At 50.3% G+C, this 25,182-nt stretch overlaps 1 protein-coding gene across 3 annotated transcripts in view; it reads right to left on the reverse strand.

Annotated features, from left to right (window-relative positions):
* Zdhhc14 (zinc finger DHHC-type palmitoyltransferase 14) overlaps window positions 1-25,182 on the reverse strand; it is a 264,704-nt gene that overhangs the window by 18,859 nt on the left and 220,663 nt on the right. For all 3 annotated transcript variants that reach the window (XM_047558180.1, XM_047558179.1, XM_047558181.1), the window contains exons 4-6: window positions 14,255-14,392; window positions 10,957-11,005; window positions 939-1,041 (exon numbers count right to left, since the gene is read on the reverse strand). In XM_047558180.1, the coding sequence (XP_047414136.1) occupies window positions 939-1,041; window positions 10,957-11,005; window positions 14,255-14,392 (290 nt within the window). The remainder of the gene's footprint in view (window positions 1-938; window positions 1,042-10,956; window positions 11,006-14,254; window positions 14,393-25,182) is intronic.

The following is a 25,182-nucleotide window of genomic DNA, read 5'->3' on the forward strand; positions in this document are numbered from 1 at the left end:
GAACTTGGAAACATCCCCCAAGCAGTAGCTTAGATTGGGGGAGAGTTACATTCTTTGGGGACAACCATCTCTATTCACACCACATGGAATTAAAGGGTCCTCTCCCGCAAGCCAGTGGAGATTTTTTCATATGCATATTTACTATTCTAATGGCAATTAAATGAATGGATGCGGGAAAAGCTAATGTGGTCCCCAAACTCCAATTTAGACATAAGAATTCAGCCTCACAGTCCTGCTAAAGTGTCTGGCAGATTATAATGTTCATAGTTACGTAATTAGTTGTTTTAATAGTCATCTGTCTCACGTATTTTATCACCACCAATTTTTTCTCAAGTTTTTGCTTAAGGTAGCCTGACCGATTCTGAGACATCTGATTCATATCTGGATAGAGACTTCTGTCAAAATCTAAGTATTAAGAGCCACGAGGACCATTTTATCAAAAACATATCCATCATTATGACTCCTGATTTTGTTCCTCCTTTTGGCCTGTAAATGTAGGCAGATAGATGATCCCGGGTAAAAAGTTAAATTCAGGGTCAGGGCACTCTCCCTGAAAAACTAAGCAGATATTTAACATGACAAGGAGACTCAAGATGTCAGGCTGCCGTGGTCTCTATTAGGGGAAGGGTAATGAGTTGCTTCCAAGACTATGTAAGAGGAATAGAGAGAACCTTCTCCTCAGGGCCAGAACTGGATGCCATTCTGCCAATCTTAGTATCCAACCGATGTGATCAGAAAAGGACGGGAGAATGCAAAGCTGCCCAACAGAGACACGCAGGACAACACCTGGAAATGCTTCCCGGGCGCGTCGTTGGTTCCCAGGGCTCACACCTGGAGTGCGATGCGTGGGAGCAGCGGGCCCTGACCTCTTCCTTCCCTTCCCTCCTCCACTGCCCAGCACGGCCCAACGCCCGTGTCCCCTGCAGCCAGGAACTTACGTCCTCATTTGTTGTCTGGTTGGAGCTGATCAAGTACGTGTGGAAACCCGAGAGCCCCACGATGGACCAGACGGAGAAGAAGCACACCACGGCCTCCAGCACGGTGGCGCCAGTCAAGGAGCACACGGAGCGAGGGGTTCTCACGCCAGGGGGAGGTGGGGTTGGGGAGCTGGACCCCGCTCCTCAGGCTCCTTCCTTGCCTGGCCGCGAGTGGGGAGTGTTCTCCCTCCACATCCGTCTCCTCTTCAACCAGAGGGAGACCCCCTTCCAGACAGGAGCCCTGTCATATTCTCCTGTACCCCCTGCCCCCAGCCCAGAGGGGCCCCTGTGGCTCTGGCAGGCTCCCTGTGCACCACTCACTACTTTACAGCAGTGCTCCCTAGCTGTCCTCCCTACTGGACCTTAACCTTCTCCCGTGACTCCTGCTGGAGTCAAAGACTGATGCACCCACATGCGTGCTGGTCTGGCCGTGGCGCAGGCCTTTGATGGAGGACTAAACACTGGACATCCCTGTCGGGACTCTGCTTGCCTTCCCGAGGCTGAGGACTGCAGCCAGCAGGTGTCTCCCCCCAGGACTGCTGAGGTCAGAGGCTTCTGTTAGCGGGTCATCCATTTTTGGTTCATAGAGTTGGGGGAGAAGGATCTGAGCCTCTGAACCAGCAGGGGCATTTCTCAGAATGGCCCTGGGGTGGGGGCGCTCTTACTTAGGGGCCTCTTCCCCGTCTCTCAGTCTGTCCCTGACATAAAAGACCGCGTCCAGCTGCTGGGAGCTGTGCCTTCCTCCTCAGGACAGCCGGAGCCGTGTCAGCTGTAGGAGAAACAGCTTGGCATTCTTCAACAGATGAGATCAAGCCACAGAGAGTGTGGCGATTTGTAAGGATGAGAGAATTTTCTTGTCCTACAAGTGTTTATAAAATTCCATTTACAAGATACAGATGTTTCTCAGGAAAGACCCCATTCATCACGGGGCTGGTCTGGGGGTTAAATATACATCTTGCATCCACTGGCAATGAATTTTAGGCTGGGGAAGGAAGCCCTTGCCTTTTCCTCGTGCCTCCAAGGATGCAAGCTATAGCGATCATGCTGATGCGTCACCATCGATTTTTGCAGGTCGGAGATAATTCATCTTTTGGAGCACTGAATACATCACCCAGTGCAGGGTCACGATCTGTCAGAGCACGATCAGCAGATGCCATTGTTCGGCACACAGGGCTGTGCTCAGAATGGGAGGACCGAATGGGCTCCCTGCTGTGGGCTGTCAGCACTGCAGAGCCAGTGGGGAGAGGGTGGGTGCTCAGAGAAGATGGTCTGAGGACCCGGAGGCGATAAGAGAGGTGCAGGGAAGCATCCCCTCCCCAGGGCTGCCTCTGGGCTGGGTGATCCCTCTGCTTCTCCCAGGGTTAACTCAGTGGGCAAATGACTACGCTGGGAGCCTGGTGTGTACTTGGGACACACAGATGGTGGACCATGGTTCACTGGTGACCTTGTTCTCCAAAGCTTTCCAGCAGGTCAGGGCTCAGAGATGCTCCATCCAAGAGGGGAGAGGCAACCAGGTGGAATTCACACCCCACACTGACTGGGAAGCAGAGGGGGAATCCAGGGAAAAGGACGAGGTAACCAGAGGGGAGACCAAGTCAGGGAAACCAGGCGATGCAAGAGGCAATGATACCGGTAATGAGTCTGAGTCTCAGATGGAAGGAGAAGACCCGAGGGAGACGAAACAGGAGGTGATGTGTGAAGCCGGAACAAGAGGTGATCAAAGGTAAAGGGAGAGAATTAAGAACCCACCCGAAGGGTTTGTGTACTGAATATCCTGCAGAGCGCTGAACCTCAATCTCAGAAATACTTGTGTGTCACCAAAAGTTGACAATCCAGGTAGATGTAACGTTCATACGTGTGAACCTCACAGAACCAGCACGTACCAGTGGGCGAGTCACGGCAGCCAGAGGGGCTCCTGCCCATCTCCTGGCTGCTGCTCCCTTTGTGAGCCATCTACAATCACTGCCCCCTTAGCAGGCAGTGGGACCAGTGGCTGGGGACTCTTAAAGGGTTACAGTAACAGCAAACAAATGCAGCTTTCTGTATTCCTATCTTGTGTGCTTCAGGAATATTCCATCAATAACAGAAGGCAGCTGCTGTTAGGCTGCCCCTGTGTCAAAATGAATCCAAGGGAGGACACAAGGAAACCACTCACTTCTGCTGCCCCGACCCCAGCTGACAGCCCCTCAGTCGGGGTGTCTTGAGAAATCACTCAGAACAATGGCCGGCATTGCTGGCCACATGTCAGGCACCGTTCCAGAGACTTCACACGGACTCACTCACCACCCTCAGAGCAATCCCAGGGGAAGGGCATTCCCAGCAACCAAGAGGGAACCCGAGGCAGGAAGCAGGGGAGAGCTGTGCTTAGGAATCAGCAGAGCTGGGAGTCGAATGCTGGAGGGGAGCCCTGCCAGTGAGACGGGGCGCCCAGGGCAGGTTCCTGGCGTCCTTGCTGATCCGCCTCCTGCCGAGGGAGATGCGGACGTTCCTTGAGAGGGATTCAAGGAGCTGTGGCAGCCGAAGGAGTCCATGCCCCTCACATCCACTCCCACCTGAGGCACAGGTACCCAAACAACTTGTCTCACTGACCCACCAGCCTGATGTTGAAAATATCTACAGTATCACAAGATCAAGAAAAGGAAATCATCTTACGTGTATCAAAATCCATTCACTGATCTTGCAAAAAAGAGAAATGAGAGTAAACAACCAATTGGTTGACTGCAGAGAAGGGTTTTGAACTAAAACAGTCACTCCTGCAGCCTCTGCACTCCTGCAGCCCTCACTAAGACGGTGAGCCCCTCCGTGCCTACCAACTCCCCACAGCCCCTAACCCAACAGCTGCCCACTGTACTAGATGTTTATGGTCTTGACAATGACCTTGAACAAGAGCTGACCTGCAGGTGTCCCTCCGTGAGTCCTCACAATCCCAGAAGTGCCTGCTGAGCACCGAGCCCTGAACAGGGGACAGGTGAGGGTGGGAAGGACCAGCTCTCTCCTCTGAGGGAACAGGGGTTCTCTGCTTGAGAAGGTAAGTCAGACAGGGAGAAGTCGTGGATGGACGTGGAAATGCTGCGGCAAGAGCATCTGGGAAGCCCCAGGACCCGGAGGATCAATCATACGAGGGGAGACATCAGGGAGCCACGTACCTTTAACTTTGGGTTCCTGCCTTACTCTTAGAAAAAATGCACATAAACACAGATTTTCTTATAATTTTCAGAGGTTTAAAGCTGCCCTGGAGCCCGCCACAGGTACGCGCCATCCTGGAGGTCATCACCTGTCTTCTCCACACGTTGCCCCAATCAGGGTGGGGACGGTACTTTCTGCCAAGTGTCAAATTCAGACAATCCTTTGAAAAGTGTGTGTGTGTTGTGTGTTTTATTTACCAGATTTTCTTAGATTCCAGAATGGTGGGGAGTGCCAACGTCCAGGGCTTGGTCACCGGCCTCTCCTTTTTGGCACTTGGCTGTTGAGGTCCTGGGGTTGCCCGGTGGTAGCGGGTGTTTCTCTGTGTGCCTTAGGTGTGTGGCCCTGGGTTCTCCTGCTTGTCCTTCTGCCCCAAGTTCTCTGACTTGGGAGGGAGCTGGACACAAAGCGTTCTGGTGTTTAAAACAGAAGAGAGCATGTTGCTTGCGATCGTTTATTTTTTCCTAACAGCTACGATGAAATAGCCATGCTGCTAGTAGGAAGCGCTCTGGTGGCCGAGCAGATGGCAGCGGGGGCTCTGCAGTCCCCTGGGAGAGTCCACACCAGTGCCAAGCTCTTTTAGATATTCAGGTTTGGCATGCTTCCCTCGTTTGTTAACTGACCCCAGACGGGGCAGGAAAACAGAGCTGTGCACTGTCACCTGCATGCCTGACACTGTCTGGGGCAGGGACTGTGGCGATGTGTATGAATGACAGGCCTGAGGGTCAGTTGACCACCGCCTTTCTCTCAAATCCTCTTCTCCTGCGTGCTTGAACATAGGGCAATAACGGCTGCGGAGGTCCAGAGTGTCACATAAGAAGTTTCTGGAAGTAGTGTAAGAAGTTGCTGGCATCCCAGTCAAAATTCCAAGTGGAGTTTTGAAGATGGAATTTGACAAACAGACTCTAAACTTTATCCAGATGACAACAGTCACAGAAACAGGTGAGAAATTCTGAAGAAGAATCGTCGCCTGTTTTCATGCCTTCTCAAAAATAATGAGAAGGGTCCTGATGGCAGCGTAGACGGTGGCAGGGGCTCCGGGGGCCTCTGGGCAGGGCCGACACGACTTCAGCATTAGCACTTTGGGACACTCAGGTTCAGCATGCCGTCCGCGTCTGCTGGGTGACCGCAGACAGGGGAACTCCAGTCAACAAAACGAGGTGCTAACAGCGGGGTGGCAAAGGACAGGATGGGGACCCGACACAGGCTCAGGGGCAGGGGGCAAAGGTGCATCTCAAATCAGTGGTGGAGGGACAGACTGTGGTTCTCAAAGTGTGGTCCACGGACCCTCAGAGTCCCCAGGAAGTGTTCAGGGTCCCTCCAGGTCAAAGCCACATTCCCTTCAATCCCCAAACAGCATTTGCCAGTTTCCCTCCCCGCTCCTGCAGTGCCAGGTGTCCTCCAGGGCTGCCCATGGGAGGTGCCCTGGCCCATGATGCACTGGGGACTCCAGTGCTTTGAAATTTCCTCCATTTTATTTTCAAACACAATAAATAACCAACAGCACACACATGCACGCACAATATGCGCCAACGAAAGCTCTTTGGGGTCCTCAATTTTTAACAGTGTAAAGAACCCTGAGGCCAAAAAGTTCTCAAACTACTGGAGGAGAATGCAAAGTAGTCTTGGGACATGTCACTAAACTCTTGGGAAAGATAAAGAATTTCGACTCCCACCACAGGGACAAAATCACATCACTGACGGATTACTGTGTCTAACATAAACGGTGTATACAGATTAGACAGAAATAAAGGAAATAAATTTGGGGGTAAAGTTGAAAGGCAAAATCTAGGTGCCAGGGCATGGATTGCGACCTTGTGATGAGAGAGAGAAAACCAATAGTCACAGAAAGGCATGCAACATGATTATCATACAGAATATAGAAATTAGAACCATGAGATATTTCTCTCCCCATCAAATTGGCAAAAACAAGACTGACACCAAGTGTTGGTGAGGCTGTAGGGATGAGGGGTGATGAGTTGGTGCAATCCCTTTAGAGGACCGTTTGGCAGGTCTACCAACATTTAAAACATGCTTAACTCTCAACTCAGAGATTCCACAACTCATTGTCCATCCCTGATAAATGACAACACTGTGCACAAAGAGTCACATACAAGAAAACTCACTGTCTCATTTTTGGAACTGTTAAAAAAATTAAGCAATTGAACTCCATTCATAGACGAATACACTGTCATTATGCACACTTGAAATTTTATAGAATGGTGCAAAAAAGAATGAGGTAGATTTATGTATTGACGCAGAAATATCTCCAGGAAATAATTAATCAAATTATAGAACAAGGCAAAGGGTGGGACCCTTTTCAGGTACCACCAATCCCTTGGCCATATACAGGTATATGAATGTACTTGTGTGTCCAGCTCTGTGGATACTCTGGAAGGACACACAGAAACTGACAAAGATTTCTGCCAAAGAATGGAGCATTTTTCACTCTTAGATTTCTGGTCTTAGAAACATTTTACAATCAGAATACACTCATGGATCCCTGGGGTGATTTTCAAAACCAAACAACCTCCCCCTCTTTGGGATCTTATGAGATACAATCTGATGTTTATTCTCCATGAAACTCCCCCAATCTGATTGGTTGTGGTGCCAGGGAGCATCTCATTCCTGGAGGAGAACAGGACTGGAGTTAGAAGAACCAGGCTGTGGCTTTGGTGCTGTGGAGTGTTCCCTGGGGACGTCATTCAGCTCGCCAGCTCAGGTACCCAGGTGCCCAGGTGCCCAGGTGCAGCGGTAAGCAGAGCTGAGGATACCTGTTCTTCCTATTTTCTGGGATCCCCCTGAATGTCAAGAGCTATCAGGATGGACAGGCCAGTGAAGGTGCCACGTGGTGTCCTGTTTTCTGTGGCACTTGGGCCAACTCTGAGCCTTCCATTAAATTCCATTAAAACAGACAATGCCCATTGGGCCATAGTGCCCTTCAGATGGGGAAGTGTCCAACGAATGCAAATTAGGGATCAAAAGTCTTTCTGTGGAAAGCTTCCACAGATGCAGGATCAATTACCATTTGATTTATCAACCACAGAAGATCCTTTCATTTGGGGAGAGCTGGACAATAAGTCATGATTAAAAGTGACCGCAATCCCTTTAGTGGGATGATAATGCCCTGTTACACTGCTGTGATGGTGGATGGCAGGGTTCCCCTCCTAGAGTCTTCCTGGAAGATGCCCAGGCCCCCTGACTCTCCTGGCTTGAGTTCCTGAGGCTTCCTCCTGAGAGGCTGGGGAGCCTGCGAGCAGATGTCATCACGTACAAGCAGGTACATGTGGCTCCCCGCCCAACTGGCAGTGTCTCCTAAGCAGCTGGGACATTCTTAGGCACTATCTTTTCTTTCTTTCCACTTTGCAGGCAGGGGGCTACCGAGGACCCTACAGTCACTGTGGGCTGATGGGGGGCACCTCACCTGTGTGCGAGCTTCAACTTTCTTACATGCACCTCAGAGAGAACTTGTGGCTTCTCCCAGCCCAGTGCCAGCTCTCCCTTCCACTGTGACCCTCATTCTCCAGGGCACCCTGGGAAGACCCCCAGGATCAGCTTTGTCTCCTCCTTGCCCTCACCCCTCCCATGACATGGCTCCCACTGCCCTGCTTGTCCCCACTGAGCTGTCCCTCGTCACTGATTTCCATCTGGGGGCCTTTCCTCTGCAAATCGTTCCGCTCACTATTTCGATCTCTCGAGCTCCCAGTGAAAGATGAATATTCTTGAGAAACAAAATGAGAAGCCAGCTCTGAGGATGCCACCCACAGGCCAAAAATCACACCTGGATCCCCAGTCTTCAGGGACAAAGGGACCCCATGGCCTTCAGTCTTCAATGCTGTCATACGCCCTCCACCCTCCTGGGACCTAGCTGTCACCCGCCTCCCTGCTTTACCAGCACTGTGAGCACACCCGGGTGCTCAAAGGAGTGAAGGCAGGCTGGGCGCCTGCCCCTTCCACATGCCCAACAGCCTGCCGGACACTCTGCAGGGCTTTGAGAGTGACCAATGCCAGGCTTGGGATCTTCTCCAGCGTACCTCGCACCTGCCTCCAGGCCGGGCTCAGCCTCCCCTGTGCCCCCGCCCCTCCCCCATGTCCCTGCTAGAGCCCACCCCACCCCACCCCTGCATTTCCAAGACCCTGCACGGGGGCCGTCAGCCACAGCCTTTCCCTGTGGCACGTGCAGATCTCCCTGACTCCCACCGCAGCGCAGGTGGGGTCTGGTCCTTTTCTGGTGCCTAAGACTCAGTATCATTTAAGACATAGTTAGAGCTCAGACCTGGGCACCAGCAGGCCTTTGAGGAGAGGGAGCTGGTGTGTTTGTGATGTGGCTCATCCCTGCCCCGCCTGCTCCGCCCTTTGGACTGAGTGCTTTGAAGGCCAGGCCAGGTCGTTGTAGACCTTGTAACTGCAGGTCTGGCATGTGCTCAGGAAAGTGAGTTTGTAGGACAGAGCTGCCAAGTGGGTCTCAAACGGCCTGGTTGGGTAGACTGAGGGCCCCTCTCATGTTTTTGGAAAAGATTCTCCTTTTATCTCTTTCCCTGGGGAAGGCCAGCCACCTCACTGTCCCCTGGCCCTGAGAGACCACCTCCCCATGGCTTCAGCTTCTTGGATGCAAAGACCAAAGGGGAGTCTGTGGGCAGGCAAGGGAAGGTGGGCAGGAAAGAGGAAGAGGGAGACAGGCAGGCCACGGTGGAGGCTGGGCGTGCTCCCTCCTGGCAGCCAGGGTCTTCCCCTCCTCCCTCACCACCAGCAGCACTGTGGGCGCAGAAGGGAAGGCCTGCTCCTGCCACTCTCCCACCTCCCAGCCGGCCACACTGCAGGTCGGATGCATGGCCCTGCTTGACTTCCTTGTGGTATTGCAGGTGGGTTCTCTTCCTAGAGATGGGCTGGGTTTTAAAGGGCTGATAGTTGATCAGTGTGTCCATCGTTTACATTGATACTTCTGATGATGTGACTTGGTTTGTTGTTAACTAGCCATTTTTGTTCCTAATCTCTCTCATTTCCTCAACCACATTGTTTTTAGTTGGATATTTTGCAGAGTAAATTCGCTATGAGAAATCTTGGCCTGTGCTCTGATTTCTCAGGGCAGTATTTTTACACCATGGTCAGAAATCAGCTGTGAGGCCACTGAAAGTTTGAAAATACAAGTTATTTTCTTGCTCGAGAGCACTCTGCAGAGGTCACTTGGGAAGGTGACGTTAGACTGCAGTCCTGTGCTCAGGCAATGCCGCCTAGAAAAGTCCTCTAATCCTGCAAACTCCGGACTTCACAGATCTCTGCTCCAGGGAAGAGCAGCTGTGGGCAGCACTGCTGTCAGTTAAAAGAACAGCTTTTGTGGCAGTGTGATGTCACAATCAGCCTCATCCCTGTGCCTGGATGAGCAGCCTGTGTCCACGATGCCTTGGGTTCCCTGAACTTAGACAAGCCTGTCTTCTTTCAGCAAAGAAGGCTTTAAGATGTAGCAAAGCCACGTCCCTGGAAACAGGAGAGCGCAGAGAGGCAATGTGGTAGGAAGATGGTCACCCTTTGTAGGATCAGGAAAGGGAGAGAGGATGATGTTGCTCATTGGACCTGTTCTTAGTCACGCAAAGAGCTTTTCGGCACTCCCCGACTGCCTTTTCTTCTAGCCAACTTCTAGCACACTCCAGCATCCCATATCATTAACAAGGCAGGCCATGCCTATGGGATTTATCTTCCAAGTCCCCTTTGTGCACTGTCTCTATGACCCGAGTCCCCTTCCACAATATAGAGTGCATTAAAAAGATATTAGCTGACTATAGAAGCTGGACTTGTAACCAACACCATATGTGGCCCAGAAACACAGAGTTGCCAGAAAGATACTTTTCAGATCCAAATCCTCCACCCCCACTCTACTTTAAGGGACATGGACCACTCTACTTTAAGAAGCGTGTGGTAAAGGGCTGGGGACATAGCTCAGGGGTGAAACACTTACCTAGCAGCGCAAGGCCCTGGGTTCAACTCTGAGCACCACACAGAGAAAAGGACCTGACGTGAACATGTGGTAGAATTCTCTACTCCAAAATGGACACACACACCAGAGAAATGAGGAAGCCAAGTGCAGTTTTCCCAGTTACACAAAGAAAGAGTTTCGTATCTGAAGAGATGGGTGAGCGGGTCCAATCAGCCAATTCCACACCAGTGTCAACCTGGGGCCTATCCAGATGGAAGCCCAAGCGAGCACTCCATGGTGGACATTTTTCTTTCAAAATTCAAAATACTGTGGTACGTGGTCATATTTCCTATTTGAGAGAATGGGAAATGGTCCTCATTGATCTAAATGACTTGAGACTGAGCATCCTCAGTCCCTCTGGGGTAGTGAAAGGGAGTTCTGTTTTCAGAAACTACCAGATCATCTGCACTTCCCAAAGAATGTCACACTGCCCTCCACACACCATCTATCCAGAGGGCCTGGGGAGTCTCAGATCACCTGTCCATCAAAATGAGACCAGGAGGAGCTCATAGCCCTACATCTTCCCCGCCCAACCTGACTCAACACAAATCAGGGCTGGCTTCTGGGGCAGGCAGGCATCCACACTTGGCTTTCACACTGAAAAGCACTTCAATTTAGACGCTGGATGAGTCGTTTAGAGATTTAAGTGTTCAGATGTCATTTATCATGCAAGTGACTCTTAGGGAGTTCCTGGATGCTTTATAGAATGAAAAAGAGTAAGATTTATGGGAAGAAGAGCCAAGGCCAAAGATGAGGAGTAGGAGTGTAGACTCCGTGAGAAATGAACACATCCGCACCGCACCCTCAGAGCGCCAGAAAGGATATCTCGCGGGGCTGTCCTTAAGGGCATTGAGGAATCCTGTTTGCTGTGAACCTGCAGGAATAAAACCAACATTTAGTATTCAGACACTTACCTCCAAAATGAACAGCCTCATGCTGAAAGCCCTCATCTACATAAGAATAATAGGTTTCTAAAGATCAATTAAATAATTACATTTTGTAAGTGCTACGGCACCCAGTTTACTGATCAGAAATGGAGATTCCACTTAAGTTATTCAACAAGAAAATGGCAGATTCACAATTAGACTCAACATCTGCAGGATATTGTTTCAATAAAAGCAGATGGATGTCTGCATACTTTACCATAAATCACAGTTCTGATTACTCTTTGTTTCCTTCATTTTAATAGGAAAACAGACTACTGCATACTATTTTTTCTCCTCTGTTTTCCCCAAATTTGTTAACTTTTGACCTTAGAAGTCCTATAGACTTGGTTACATATGACACAGATCCCCTCTCTGAACCCAGAGTAAATAAAGTCATAGAGCTGAAGTTTATAACTGATCCTTTTGCATTGATGACATTTTCCTATGAGCTCGTCTGCGCAAGAAACCTTTCTTTAGGAACTTGAACAAAGATGCATCCGATGAGAAGCAATTTTTGTTTTCTGTATTGACATCATACTTTTAAAAATAAAAATAAAGCCTATTTGGGGGACGTCTTGACAATCCCATCTTGGGTGACGATGCCTAGTCCCTCTTTGCTGGATGAGGCTCCTGTGTGTTAGGGGACGCAATCTGGTCCACGTGCAGCAACAAAATGTGCAGAACTGGCAAGATAGCGCCAGGCTGCTGCTCCTCTGCTGTTCAACAGTCTCGGCTGCAGGGCAGGCGTCAGTGAGGGGCAGAGCCCCAGCAAGTGCGTCCCACATTGGGATGGCGAGCACGGGGCTCACTCCATATTCTACTCTGAGTCTCTGCTCCCTCAGGACCTACTGCCCACCACTAAGGCACAGAGGAGTGCAGCATGGAGGGAAGGGATGTGGAAAGGGCCGTCTCAAGAGCTAAGCGGGAAGGCAGGTACATTAAGCTTCTTCCTGCATCCCTGAGGCCAGCAAGGCTGCCCAGCAAGCAGACATGCTGCAGGTTTGGGGCAGGCACAATCTGGAGGCAAATGAGGAGAAATGATTTTCCTTTTTCTGCTGAATTCCCATTATAATCACCTGCCTCAAGTCTCCTGCCCTCAAAGAAATCCAGACTTTGGCTTCTGGGAGGACCAGAGGCCCTGGAATGCTGTCCCCAGCTCAGAACCCGGGCCATGGCTCCCATATGCTCTCAGGGAGCTTTCTGCCCTGCTAATGTCACCTGCCCCTTGAAAACGTCTTGTGCCAAGCCAAACAGGGTGGTAGGTTGTTTCATGGACATTGCTGGGGGGAGCCAAATGGGGGAAAAGAAAAAGCTTTGCTTGCTGTCTAAAATATATCTTGCAGGCAGATAAATTCTTAATGTTTTTTTGTTGATTAGATTAACAGCACTTCAGAATAAGCTTCTGTCAACTCCAATTTGCTGGAGCCAGGGTGAGTGACACTTTAGCAAAGGAGAAAGAGAAATGTACATCCCAACCCAACTGTGGGGGCCGGCAGTGGACCTCACTGTGCGTGAGTATGTGTGTGAGGGAGCGTGTGTGGGTGTGCATGCACGTGAGGTGTGTGTGACCCGGGCGAGGGGTGTGGGTGTGTGAGAGTGAGGATAGAGAAGTGTAAAGGCAGGTGAAAGTGTAAGAGTGTGTGAGAGACTGTGTAGCGTGCAATGATGTTTGTGTGTGTGTGTGCATGTGTGTGTGTGTGTGTTCCTGGAATTTACAAATGGGCAAGTGAAACTGGCCCTTATATCTAGAATGTAGGAGTAAGGCCACAAGTACAATTCGGTAGTGTATATGAAGGCATCTTGAACTTGTTAAAATGATATAAAAGGTAAGGTTCCAACACTACGCATGTGTGCTGGACTCAATACTGATTTACCTCTGCTTGTGCCAATAATTGCTTATTTGAAAATAATATGATATTCTAGGCTTTCTCTTTTTGGTCTATGAACCCCAGATGGGATGCTGGTTTGGTTTTGCTGCTTTGGGCCTCTGAAATTGCAGAGATGGGGGCCTCTGCAGAGACTCCCCCAGGCCCACTGGTGCGCAGAAGACTCTGACGAACACTGTCTCCTGTAAGCCCTCTGAGTTATGGCTGTCACCTAAACACTACAAATCTGTGTCATATTCAGACACAAGGAGCATGGAAAGAATGGGAACTAGGATTTAAAATATCTGTGAGAATCTGGATAGTTGCTTAGTGTCCACACTGGACTAATGCTCACAAGAGGTAAAGAGAATCCTCCTGTTCACCAGCCACACATGGACCCCATCAACAGACAAGGGAGGGACGTGCACCCAGCTGAGACCCTGCACGCTCAGTCTGTGTGTCAGCACTGAAGCAGGAAGAAGGTGAGGCCTCTGTTCAGACACTTCTGGAAACACACTAGAGGGAGGCTGCACACTTGCTAACGGGCCGCTATACTTCAGGGATGTGGGTGAGAGGCACGGCTAGTCTTCAGTGTTGCTGATGGCACTGTAATCAACGTTTAAAGGCTTGAATTTCTAGTTCAAAGCCAATTAACTTCCTTCTTCTCATCACTGCCTATTGTAGGAAGGTCAATGATCAGGAGATGAAAGAAACTCAAAGTTACGACTTTCGGAATTGGGAACAAAAAATTCCATTTGCTTAAGCGAATATATTAAGATTATTTACATCCAAGTCAAATTTTTCATAAAGTCACTTTCTCTGTATGCTGGGGGGTAGTTTGCTCAGGTTCTAGCAGACCACCGAATATGTCATTAAATGTGTATTTTTAACATACATAGGTTTGTGCCCAAGAAAACCCAGACGTGTTCCCTGGGGCAGGTGGCGTCTGCTATTTAGTGTATCACTGTGGCACACTGTCCTTTGTGAAAAATGTGGGAATGAATCTTTCAGAGGATCCCTTAGCAGAAGTCTTTGAGGTTGGCAAGGGGACAGGCGTATCAAGGAAACAGTCTCGTTGGTGGAAGAAACACCTGGTCCAGGTGTGACCCAGGAAACTGCTATTAGGAGGATGGGGAAGGGGAAGAGGGAGGGATGAAGAGGGATGGAGGAAGTGAGCAACGGAAAGGGGGCAGGCGAGAAGTGAGGAGGGGGAGGGGGAGAGAGAAGGAAGAGAAAGCCCGAAATGATCAAAATATTAAATCAAAATTAAATCAGAAAACCAAAGTCAGGCAAATGGTTACATACGTAATCTGATTTCGTCAGCATACTTACGAAGAATGACGTGGGTGATAACGAATGCAAATATAAAGACTGTCAGAAAAGACAGGGATAAAATAAACATATAAAAAAATCTGTAGTTTCTTTTCCCCACACAGTTGCCTACCCAGGGACAGTGGTGATCAAACCGTTCTGAAATGAGAGGCAGAAGAAAAAGAATGAAAGTCAATTAATGTACTGTCTTTTACTGGAGGGAGCCCTCCCCCATGCCCTGAGGATATAAAAATATCATACTACAGTTTTTCAAAACAACCACTCAGAGAAATGCTTATTAACATCGAGACATTTCAAGAACATAATTATTCTTCCAACAGGATTCAGCTGTTTCAAAAAATAATGTACATGTTCTTCTCAAGAGTAAGAAAGAAACGGGGGTACGGGGCTGGGGTGTAGCTCCGTGGTAGAGCGCTGGCCTAGCACGTGCAATGCCCTGGCTTCAATCCCCAGACCTGCCAAAAAAAGAGGGGTACCAATTCCTTTTTTAGAAAAGTAAAGATTTCCCTCTGTCTAAAAGACGACTCTTCACAGAACCATCTTCCATGAAGATGTTCCCAAGGCCACCTGATGGTAAAGGCTGGGCTAGGCTGTGTGGGCTGGAGCTGGATGTGGCACTGGGTGACCACCTGGCACAGTAAGTGGTCACAGAGAGATGTCACAAAGGGTCTGGAGCAAGACAGAGGACACTCCTGCGTTCTCCCATCCCAGTTACACTGTTGTACACACACTCATCCCATCCGTTGCTACATTTGGCTCTCAAACATTCCTATAAGGACAGAGAAAGCGCTGCCCTGTTTTACAGATGAGCAAACCGAGGCTGGGGAGATGGGAGACTGGCTTGCAGGGGGCCAGCCAGCTCAGAGCTGGTGACACTAGAGCTTGAGTCCGGGTTGCGGGAACTGCTCCCATCTCCTGTGACAAGCGTGGCCTCTGGTGTGTGTAGTGACAGTGCTGTGTGTGCACTGTCACCTGTCACGACTCCAGGGTACCCTAGGTGCACCCCAGCCCCCACCTTGGGAGTGTCCCAGTCCCAGTCTGGAGCGCATCTGTGACTCTCCTTTCCTTGCGAGCGATGGCAGAGTGCTTCTGATGCCTCAGCGGATCTGCTGAGATCCCTGCTCCCTGGGATTCCCCACGCCCCTCATCAGGCTGCCTGCCTGGCCTGGGAGTTGCTCAGCGTGCAGCTTAGCTTTGACGCAGGCTCTTCTGCGCTGACCTTCTACCCAGTTTCATACTTTATCTATCTCTATTCGCTTTAACAGCACACAGAGAAGCTCTCTGAAGTGTGACCAAATAACTAAAACGAGGTGGTCAGTCCCATGACCTTCTGATCACGGGTCTTAAACCACTCGTCTCCTTCGTGAGGTCAAAGGCCTGTTTCCTGAAGAGAGCACAAGGACACCTGGATGGAGGTGGCACAGGGACTGCATTAAGAAGAAATTGCCAATCACACCGAGACATGAGGACAAATTTTGGAGGTCACTGGTTTGGTGACAACCCTATGGCCTATAAAATGCTGATATTCAACAAAAATAATTTCTCTTGGTGTCTTTATGTGAGCTACGTTGACATGGCTGCAACCCCACATCCTGGAAAAGCTAAGCCCTCCATTAAAACAGCCTCATTAGAGTAACAGGGTGGGACAATAGATGGAGCACAGAGAAAACACCCTGGATCGTGACAGATGCATGTTATTATATGTTTGTTCAAAGCCACGGAATGCACAAGGCCAAGATCAAACCCTAATGTCAACGATGGATGTGGGGTGGTTACCATGTGCCAGAGCATCTCTCAGTGGAACAAACATCTCCAGTCTGGCCGGGGTGCTGGTAATGCGGAGGTTGTGCAGGTGGGGTGCAGCGAGGCTGGAACTCTGTACCTCCCTGCCAATTTTGCTGTGAACCAAAAACTTCTCTAAAAAAAATTAAGTCTTTAAACATTAGACAAACAACCTCACTTCCCCAAGTCACTGATCTACTGGTCTGTACAGTGAGAGGTCTTCAAGAAGGGGGGCAGAAGAGGAAAAGAAAGATCAGGGTCAGAGGCAACTGATTTGAGAAACCACTTTTTAAAAAATCTGACTGTAGGGAACATGAAGAAGAGTGGAGGCCGGGGCAGGAAAGCACACGCCAAGTTCAAGTCTGACTCTGACTGTGCACACTGAGGCCCTGTCCAAAGCCTCCTAGCTGCAGGGAAAATCTTCCTTCAGTAAAGGACATTCTCAGCACCTGCTAGCCATCTGGGGAAGGTCTCGCAGCCATGGGGCCCGTTCTGCAGGGCGAGCCTTGGACTTTTAGCTCAGAAAGTTTAATGCTAGCTGCCCTGCCTGCTACATGGCCCGTCCTGCCTAAGAGAATTCTGGGAGCCAGGTGTTCAATGTGGCTGTGATCACCTGGCTCTCTAGTGGCCCTGGCCTGGAAGTCGTTCGCATGTGGAACTTTTCCTTGACTGACAAAGCCCACTGAAACTGCAGGCGCACCGAGCAATTCTTTCACAGATTGTTTTTCTTGGCCACCATTGTGTTTGTTGAGTTCAAGTTGTCAGTGGTTCTGAGAACTCTGTGGGCCTGGCCAGTGTGGGACCCAGGGTGGGAGGAAGGGGCACAGGGTGCCTCCCTCTCAGTCTTGCATGGGGCATGCTCTCCACCCATGCAGGGCACACAGCTGCTCCAGGGCTCCGCCTGCACCTCTGCTGTTCTCCATGAGTCCCTCTGTCACTAGGAAATCTTTCATCCCAAGGTTCAAATGCCAACTCCACCCCAAGACTCCAAAATGTCATCTCCCACCTTTAGTGACAGACTCCAGCTGAAGGCCTATGGGCGTCTCAGACTGGTTTTGTCCCAGAGAGACTTTTTCCTGTCATCCCTCCCCAAACATGAGCCTCTCCATACCCACAATCACAAGGTGCTCAACCCAACCCCAGGTGTTCTTCCTGAACTGGTTCCTTCTCTACTCCACATTTGATTCACGAGCAGGTCCTGTGGGCTCCACCCCACAGGTTATTTTTACTTGATTTTTGTGAGCTGAAATATTGATTAGGCTCCAGGTCTAACAGATCTTTGTCCAATGACTGAATTAACCCACATATTACCAGAAGGACATCCACATAAATAAGTAGGTTGTCCAAAGTCACACAGGTGAGGTGTCCCAAAGCTGGGATGGAGCCTATTCCATAAGTCAGTCTGAGTCCTTGGTCAGTAAGTGCCACCTTGCCTTTATTATTTCCAAGGTATGCAACACCATTATCACGTGTCAGGAAACTAATACAAAAAAACACCAAGACAAGACTCCATGGCTTCAAAGAGTTCCTGATCTTATTTGGTGAGGTCACTATTTTCAGCCTCCAAAATATTCCTCAGATGCGAGGAGAGAACTCACAAACCAGCTCACCTTCCAAATCAGCCTGCTCGCTCTCCATCGCTGGCAGCACACAACATTCTCCTTTCATAGGTCAAGGACAAAAACCGGCGGGGGGAGCCTCATGGGGGGCGAGGGAGCAGGGTTGGGGCCTCATGGTTGAGGCCCCTGGGGGCCGGCCCTGTCCTGTGGTGGGAGGCCTCCCTCTGCCCTGAATATGCTCCGATTGGCAGGAAGTCAGGAATTTCCAGGGTCGTTCTGAACCATGAGGCTTGTGTTGCTCAGTTTCCAGGCCAGAGGAATCGTTGAGAATTGGACAACAGCTGATCTAGTGGCCACGGCCGATTCATGACACAGCTCCCAGGGACCCAAGCAATTGGCTGGCAGGGCCAGGGCAGGCATCTGGAGGAGGGAGGGGACCCGACAGCTGGCCAGGCCAGGTGCATCAACCACACAGCTGAGCAGTTTCTAACAGCCACCATGGGAGGTCAGTGTGAGAAGTGGAAAGGGGTCCTGTGTACTGGGGGTGGTAGGGTGGGTGTGATGGGGTGTCTTTAAAGGACCACCTTGGGGTTGCTGCCACATGGCTTGATTCTGAAGTCTGTATCCTTCCAGAACACAGTGGTCTCGACACTGCAGTGGTTCCGCAGGATTCTTTTAAAAAGGATGAGGAGCTATTCCCTTCAGGAGGGATGCCGACTGGACACTGAGGTGGGGTGTGGCAGGAGGACCTAAGAGTTCTCTACAGTAATGAGCCGGCCAGCTGGGGTGTCCTGCTGTTCCTCTGGTAGCACTGTGCAGCTCACAACGATCTGTGGACTTGTTTTCCTCTTCCCCCGTTACCTCTAAATCAGGACTCATTGCCAGTCATTTTAATAGCCCTGGTATACAACAGATGCTCAATATATACATATCAAGTAAAGGAAGAGATGACTTTCATGGCCACTAGTGGGTTTATGAGTGACCACCCCTCCTGATGGCCAGGTGGGGGCATCAGACAATGTGGGTGCAAGGAGGGGTTGGGCACGCCAACCACAGGGAAGGCAGGGGTCCTTGTCATCTGAAGATGCTCAGAGAAGACCGAGGGGTGGAAGATGTTCACCAGAGGTGTAGGGAGCAGGTGGAAAGCTGTTAGTGCAAACAGGCTCCTGGAGAATGCAGGAGGCTTTCTTCAAAGCTCTGCAGGTGCCACAGAGGGACCCAGAGGCTGGAGGGGAACCAAGTCACCTGCCCCTGGATCCCAAGCAGGAAAGAAGTCTCCCCTAAAATAGCCAGTGGGAACATAGTTCAAGGAAGGCAGATGCCCTGCTATGTTGCTGGCCTCCATTTTGTTAGTGATTAAGGAAAGCTTGCAGCTACTGAGACCTGTTAGGAACGTCATCTCCTTCCACTTGACCATATCCCGCCTGCCCAGTCAGCTCTGGGACCCTGAACTGGTGGCTGCATCTCTCCTCTGGCTAAAGGAAGAGACTATGAAAAAAGGGTCCTTAAAGAGAGGCGGAGAATGATTCAAACTGGACAGGACGGAAAAGTCCACTGAAATGTGGGAAGAAAAGTATTTGCAAGAGTTGTGTTTGAAGGTGGCCAGAGAAAGGAATGGAATCTTTGGAAAAAATGTTAAGAATTCAAAGCCTCCCAGAAGTTGGGCTTTGACCTGGACCCTCATGAGCGGGATCTGTGGATAGGTTCGAGTAATGCCCTGAGGTCAGTACAGGTGGCCTGGAGCCAGAATCTTCCATTTTCCAGGCAGTGGTCTGGGCTCTGGGGAGCCCGGCTCAGCTGGGTTGGAAGATGGAGAAGGCGCAGTTCCAGCTTCCTTCCCCAAGAGCATCCCGAGGACCATGTGGAATGAAGGGAGAGAAATGCAGGATTGAGGTTTAAAAGTTCTAATTTAAATGTTAATTACACTCAAATTTAGTTAAATGTTTTTACAGGTTTGAAGTAGAAAATTGCTTTTCTTTAGACCTGGATTTTCTTTCCCTTTACCTCCAAAGTTAGAAAAATAATTGCCTTATAAAGTATATTTCATTTGTGTTTTAGAAGGACAGATGTTGGGATACCATGGTACACGTGGCTACCTGGTCTTTGTGGCTTCGCCTCATTCATAAAGTTAAGCAACAGTAACATTTAAATATCAAGCTGACGAGAGCCTCCGAGGACCAAGTCCGCAGACACTGAAGAATCTCTGCTGCTGTGAATCTCTGGGTGAGACCCAAGTTCTAGCTGCTTTGCCTCTGGGTTCGAGGAGGTAAGATTTCTGAAGAGCAGCCCTACCTACCTTACTCCACACCGCCCCTGCTTTCATCCAGCCTTTGTATCCTACCCTGCTACCTGCTAGACGCTGTGCCAAGAACGTCACTTGAACTGTGTCACCTAACTCTACAAAGCTCACTGAGCTCCAGGTTGTTATTCCGTTTTTGCAGATGAGAAAACCAGATGGAGCAGCGGGCACTGAGACCCAGGTGCTGATCCCAACTCCAACACCGCCTGTGGCTGCCTCCCTGCCAATCCGCTGCTGGCCCCTATGCCCAGGGCCCAACTCAGTTAGTCCCTCCCATAACAGCCCACGTGCTCTGCTGCTGAGGGGGTCGCCGAGGTTCAGGCCAGGGACAGGGAGGGGTAGACACTGCTCCCGTCAGTGGTTCCTTGGGCTCTTCTGGTCCGGGGCTTCCGAGCTCTGCCGCATGTGCAGAACACCTGGTCTGCATCTGGAGATGCCCACCCTCAATCAGGAAGTCCTCTGATACATGAAGGGGCCTCATTCTCAGCAAGGAGAACATCAGGGAAGCGAGACTTATGCAGATGTGTGGATCTGAACACTAACTTGAGATTGTGGAGCTGGGTGTAATTGGGGCCAAGTGAGTACCAGGGAGGAAGCTTTCTTCCCTGCCCTCTCTTCTCAGCTCCCTTCCTGAAAATGAGTTCTGCTCAATTTGATAGAGAAGCAAAACCAAGAAATCATATTAGCTAATTCTGTGGACTTAAAGTATTATAGCGTTTCTACGTGGGCACTAAATCTCTTTGTGTCAAAGGTTGGATCAGATAAGCTCTAAGATACCTTTGAGCTGGAAAATTAAAATGCAAAAAGGTATTGTGTTTTATTAGCACCTGTGTGGATTCTTCTGGTCAGAGTCTTTGCCAATGTTTTATACATGAAGATTCTGCAACTTTTAGTTCCTTTTTTTTTTTTTAAACCAAAACCCTAAAACCTTTCAATGTAAAAGTAATTAGTAAATGTAGAGTTGTCACCTTTATGCTGCAATTTAACATAACCTTGGCCAGCCATGTGGCGGACTTTAAAGTACCCTACCTGCCTGCCTCCTCCATCTTCTTGGTCTCGCTGGTTCCTGCCTTGGTTTCCCCACTACCTGGCATGTAAAGGGCCCCTTTGTGCATGAGATGTTGGAGCTTGATAAGGCACAATGAAGGTCACTTCAGCTCCCTAAACAGGCAATTTATAGATTTCTAGTTTCTCAAATTTTCTGTTTAATGTGTGTTTTTTTTTTTTTTTTTTCGGTGCTGGGGATTGAACCCAGGGCCGTGTGCTTGCGAGGCAAGCACTCTACTGACAGCTATCTCCCCAGCCCAACTCTTGTTTCCAATTTTGGGGGAATTTTGTGCTTGGGAGCTAGGACAAGCAAGCCATGGAGACACAGGGGTTTTGAAGCAAGTTGGACCATGATCAGCTAATTAGAAACAGAAGGTTACGGAACCATTGAGGAAAGACGTAAAAGGCTTTGCTAGAGAAAGTGGAGGGGAGAGAGGGAAAAATGACTTCATCTGCAGCATGGCGGTTTTGAAAGGTGATGCAAGAAAGGGAGCAGAAAAGAGGTCCCTTAAGAACCAAGTTGGTCAGTTAGGATCCAAAAGGAAATCCTACCGTTTCAGTTTTGGATTGGGGAGGATCACTGGACCAGCAGGAGGGATCCAGCCCCGTTTTCTGCTCCATCCCACTGCCAGGCCTCTCCCCTTTGACAAGAATCAGATTGGCAGCCTGCTGTCCAGCTGTGAGCTGCCTGGAACGCAGGAGGTGGATCCGCGCTCTACACCATTGCCATAGAATCAGTAATGCAAGTTTAGATTTGCATGTGCTCAAGAAAACAGCCCTTGTGTGTTGGTGATTCTCCAGCTGTCACTCACTGGAATAAGCTCCAGGGGCAAGTGCTTGAGAACCTGGTGAATCTCTGTCCTGGGGCCACGCCACCTGACCCCACCCAAGTCCCGTGTTGGCCTCACCCGTCTTTGGGTTTGCAGGGCCAAAGGGTATACGTGGGAGTTCTCCTTAATTCTCCATAGAGTAAAACAAATTCTCTTATAAAATAAAAAATCAAACTTCCACCTTCAATGGCTCCCTTCAGAAATTTCTCAGTTTTCTCCAGATATTGCTGGTCTCAAAATCAGTAACACCGCATTATGTCACGCTTTGAGCATCTGACGGGCTTTCTGGATTTCAGGTTCCATTCCCGCTTCTTATTTGCTCACTTTCTACAGAGTCTGAGACCAGTAGCACAGACCTGCGAGTCAGTTGGGAGAAAGTGGCTCCGAGTCACACAGAATCGGTTCTGCCAGTCCGGGAGCAGCGTTCCTTTCTCTTCTGTGTATTGCTTTTCCTGCGTCTTCCACACTCTCGAGTCTCATGGTTTTTTTGTCCTGTTTTTAAGATTTTTCAAAGCCTCAGCCATTCTATCCTCATAATGGAGGTTTCAGAACTGAGTTTTCTTGTGTGCGTAATACCCACAGGAATCTAGCCATTCCAAGGCTCTTCAAAACCTTCTAATTTGGCTCTAGTGTTATATACCCAATTTGAAAGTCCTATTCCCAATTAGTATGTTTTCCAAGGTCAACACGCCTTGGTGGTCTTGTAGCAAGGAATCTGCATCGTCCAGGCACCTACAGCTTGCCTAGGAGCAGGACTCAGGGAGTCACTGCAACTGACGCTTGCTCCCTGAGGAAGCAGATGGTGATCTGCCCAAGGAGAACCTTTTTTTTTTTTCCTTTAAGTCAGAAGCTTGAAGACTCTGCAAAATTTCTGAGATATTTCATTTTTCTGAACTGAAACTGCACACCCAACTTAAGCACTGTGGCATTAAAATATAAAAGCAGCTTAAAGAAAGAAATGCAAACATGCGCTCGTGCGTCGACACATGATACCGCTCCTGGAGATTAAACTGCATCTTCGGTGGTGCCCTGTGACTCTCACTGCGCTGGTGTTACGACGGGTCGGCGTGGATCGTGTTGGACACAGCAGGGCTGGCACAGCTGTCTCCTCTCACCCTCCTCTGTGTGTGCTCTGACGCTTCCACCCGGAGGGCATCTCCTTACGGCTGCCATTCACGTCTACTATGGTCATGACGGTCCTCCGTCTCCCACCCCATCTCTGCGAGGCCTTGCCCTTCCACCTCCCCTCAGCCCCGGGGTTGCTCCTGCTCTGAGGTTCCACAGTCTGAGGTCCAGGGCCACAGGCACCCTGGCCATCCAGGACTCTCAGTCAGGGTCCTGAGGCTCAGTCCAGCTCTCCAGGGACAAGTCCTGACTGATATGGCACAGAAGCAAAGCGACACTCTGGTGGGTAGAAGGGGCGCAGGACATCTCAAGTCTCATAGCACCTTGTCCTCCACGTAGATGTGTGACCCTGACTCCTGAAATAGCTGCTGCTCCCACCTCCCCTGGCTGGATTTCAGGGCCTGCCTCTGAGATTTCAGGTCCTTTTGTCCCTTTGCTGGCAAGTCCACCACAGGCACCCAGCCAGGAGGGTGCGGCTGGGCATGGAGACCTACTGTCGTCCTGCACCAGGGCAGCGGCCATCTGAGGTGCACATGGGCATCGCTGCTGTGGGGCTGGTCTGCGTGCACGGCCGGGCGGGCCACCCTTGGGGCTTGGCTGCGCCATCGCCTTGCCGAGATGAGCTGCTTGCTTCAAGGCCCCGCTGGCCACTTCTACCCAACTGTCCACACACACCTCTTGTTCAGCAGGTCCAAAGCTCCATTCATTACACCCCTCGCTCTCCCGTCACAAGCCCCCCTCTTAGCCAGGGCGCCCCAGGCAGGGAATGTATTCACTTCTTGCTCTGGACTCCCCCACCCCTCACACCCACGTGGTCAGCTGGACTCGTGGAAGCATTTCTGGTCTTTTCCATCCTTCCATTCCCCCTGAAGGCCACGGTCCTGGGCCTGCCCTCATCCCCTCCTGCAGGAACCACTGTCACATCTGGGTGTCCCTTTGGTGTGTTCTCCACACTGTGCCACAGGCGCCTTCCAGTGCAAATAAGACCTCGTCAGCCCTTCGCCCCTTTTCCCTGGGTAGCTCCTGCCTCGGACGTTCCTGTCCCTCTTCCCGCAGGTGCCCCCTTCAAGGTGACTGCAGAGCTATGTGTTTGAAGCTACAGTTTCCAAACCGAGCTCCTTGGGTGCGGGGAAGCACCCCCACCCCTCCCACCCACCAGCTCGGACACCTGCTCCTGAACTGCAGCAGCTACATCTGTACCTGTGCGGCATATTGGGTTTCCTCAAAAATGTTCATTTCCTAAATGGGCCACTGCTGGCAACGATAAATACATACATAAATAAAAATAATAATAAGCAACCGCATCTCTGCAGTCGGCTAGCAGGCATTTACTGACATTATTCTAGCACCCAGTCAAGGTCCTGGTGTGTGGGGGTGAGCTGTGCAGAAAAGCAAGCTGGACTCAGCTGGGGGACCCGAGTGGGTCCTGGCCTTTTGGCTGTTTCACGATGTCCCCAGGCAGGTTTCAGGCCTTGGCGAGTTAGGCTCTGCCAGGCGCCTTCCCGCTCTCACACCACGATTCCACGGCTAAGTAGAATGTTTCAAGAACTCAAGTCAATGTGTCCGCCCTACACAAAGCCAGGAAGTGCCGCAGGCCTCGGCGGCAGAGACCATGAATAAAGAATTTACAAGAACTGGATCTTTTAGGGGTTAGGCCCCGAACTAATTGGTGGCTCTAGCAGCAGTCAGGAGCGACAGAATACACATAAAGGCTCTGCCAGCCGACTGTATCTGTGCAGACTCCTCGGGCTCTAAATAGTCTCTTGTTTTGTTTCTTGTTGTTCATTTGCAGCGTGTAAGTCTAGCCAGTAGATCCTTAATTACGCTTCTAAACAAAAGCATTCAGAAGAACAGGCAAAGGGTCTCTCTCATGGTCAGGACTGGGCACATAATTTATGAGCCCCATTGCAAAATGGAAATATGGAGCAGCTTATTAAGAATAATTGATAAGGATTTCAAGGTGGCTCAGGCAGAGCACGGCACCCACCTTGGGTTCTGTGTGATGAAGCAGCACCTCAGCCCTGCCTGGCTTTGCTGCCTGGGAAAGTGATTTTCTCAGTTGTGGCAGATAAATGTCTGCGGGTCCCACTGGCGTTCCTGCAAGGATTTGCAAGGGGCTTCTAAGAGCAGTGTTCAGCGAGGACGCTGTGATTAGGGCTTAGTCCTAACAGCAGCCAGCATCCGGGCCACGCAGTCAGCCCTGGGGCAAGCAGACCAGCCCTTGCACACTGAGGCTGAGTGATGGGGCGGTCCTCCCAGAGCCCCCATCAGACCTCCCGGCCTGCG

This window comes from Sciurus carolinensis, chromosome 7 (genome assembly GCF_902686445.1).
Source record: "Sciurus carolinensis chromosome 7, mSciCar1.2, whole genome shotgun sequence".
In the NCBI taxonomy this organism is placed as follows: Eukaryota; Metazoa; Chordata; class Mammalia; order Rodentia; family Sciuridae; genus Sciurus; species Sciurus carolinensis.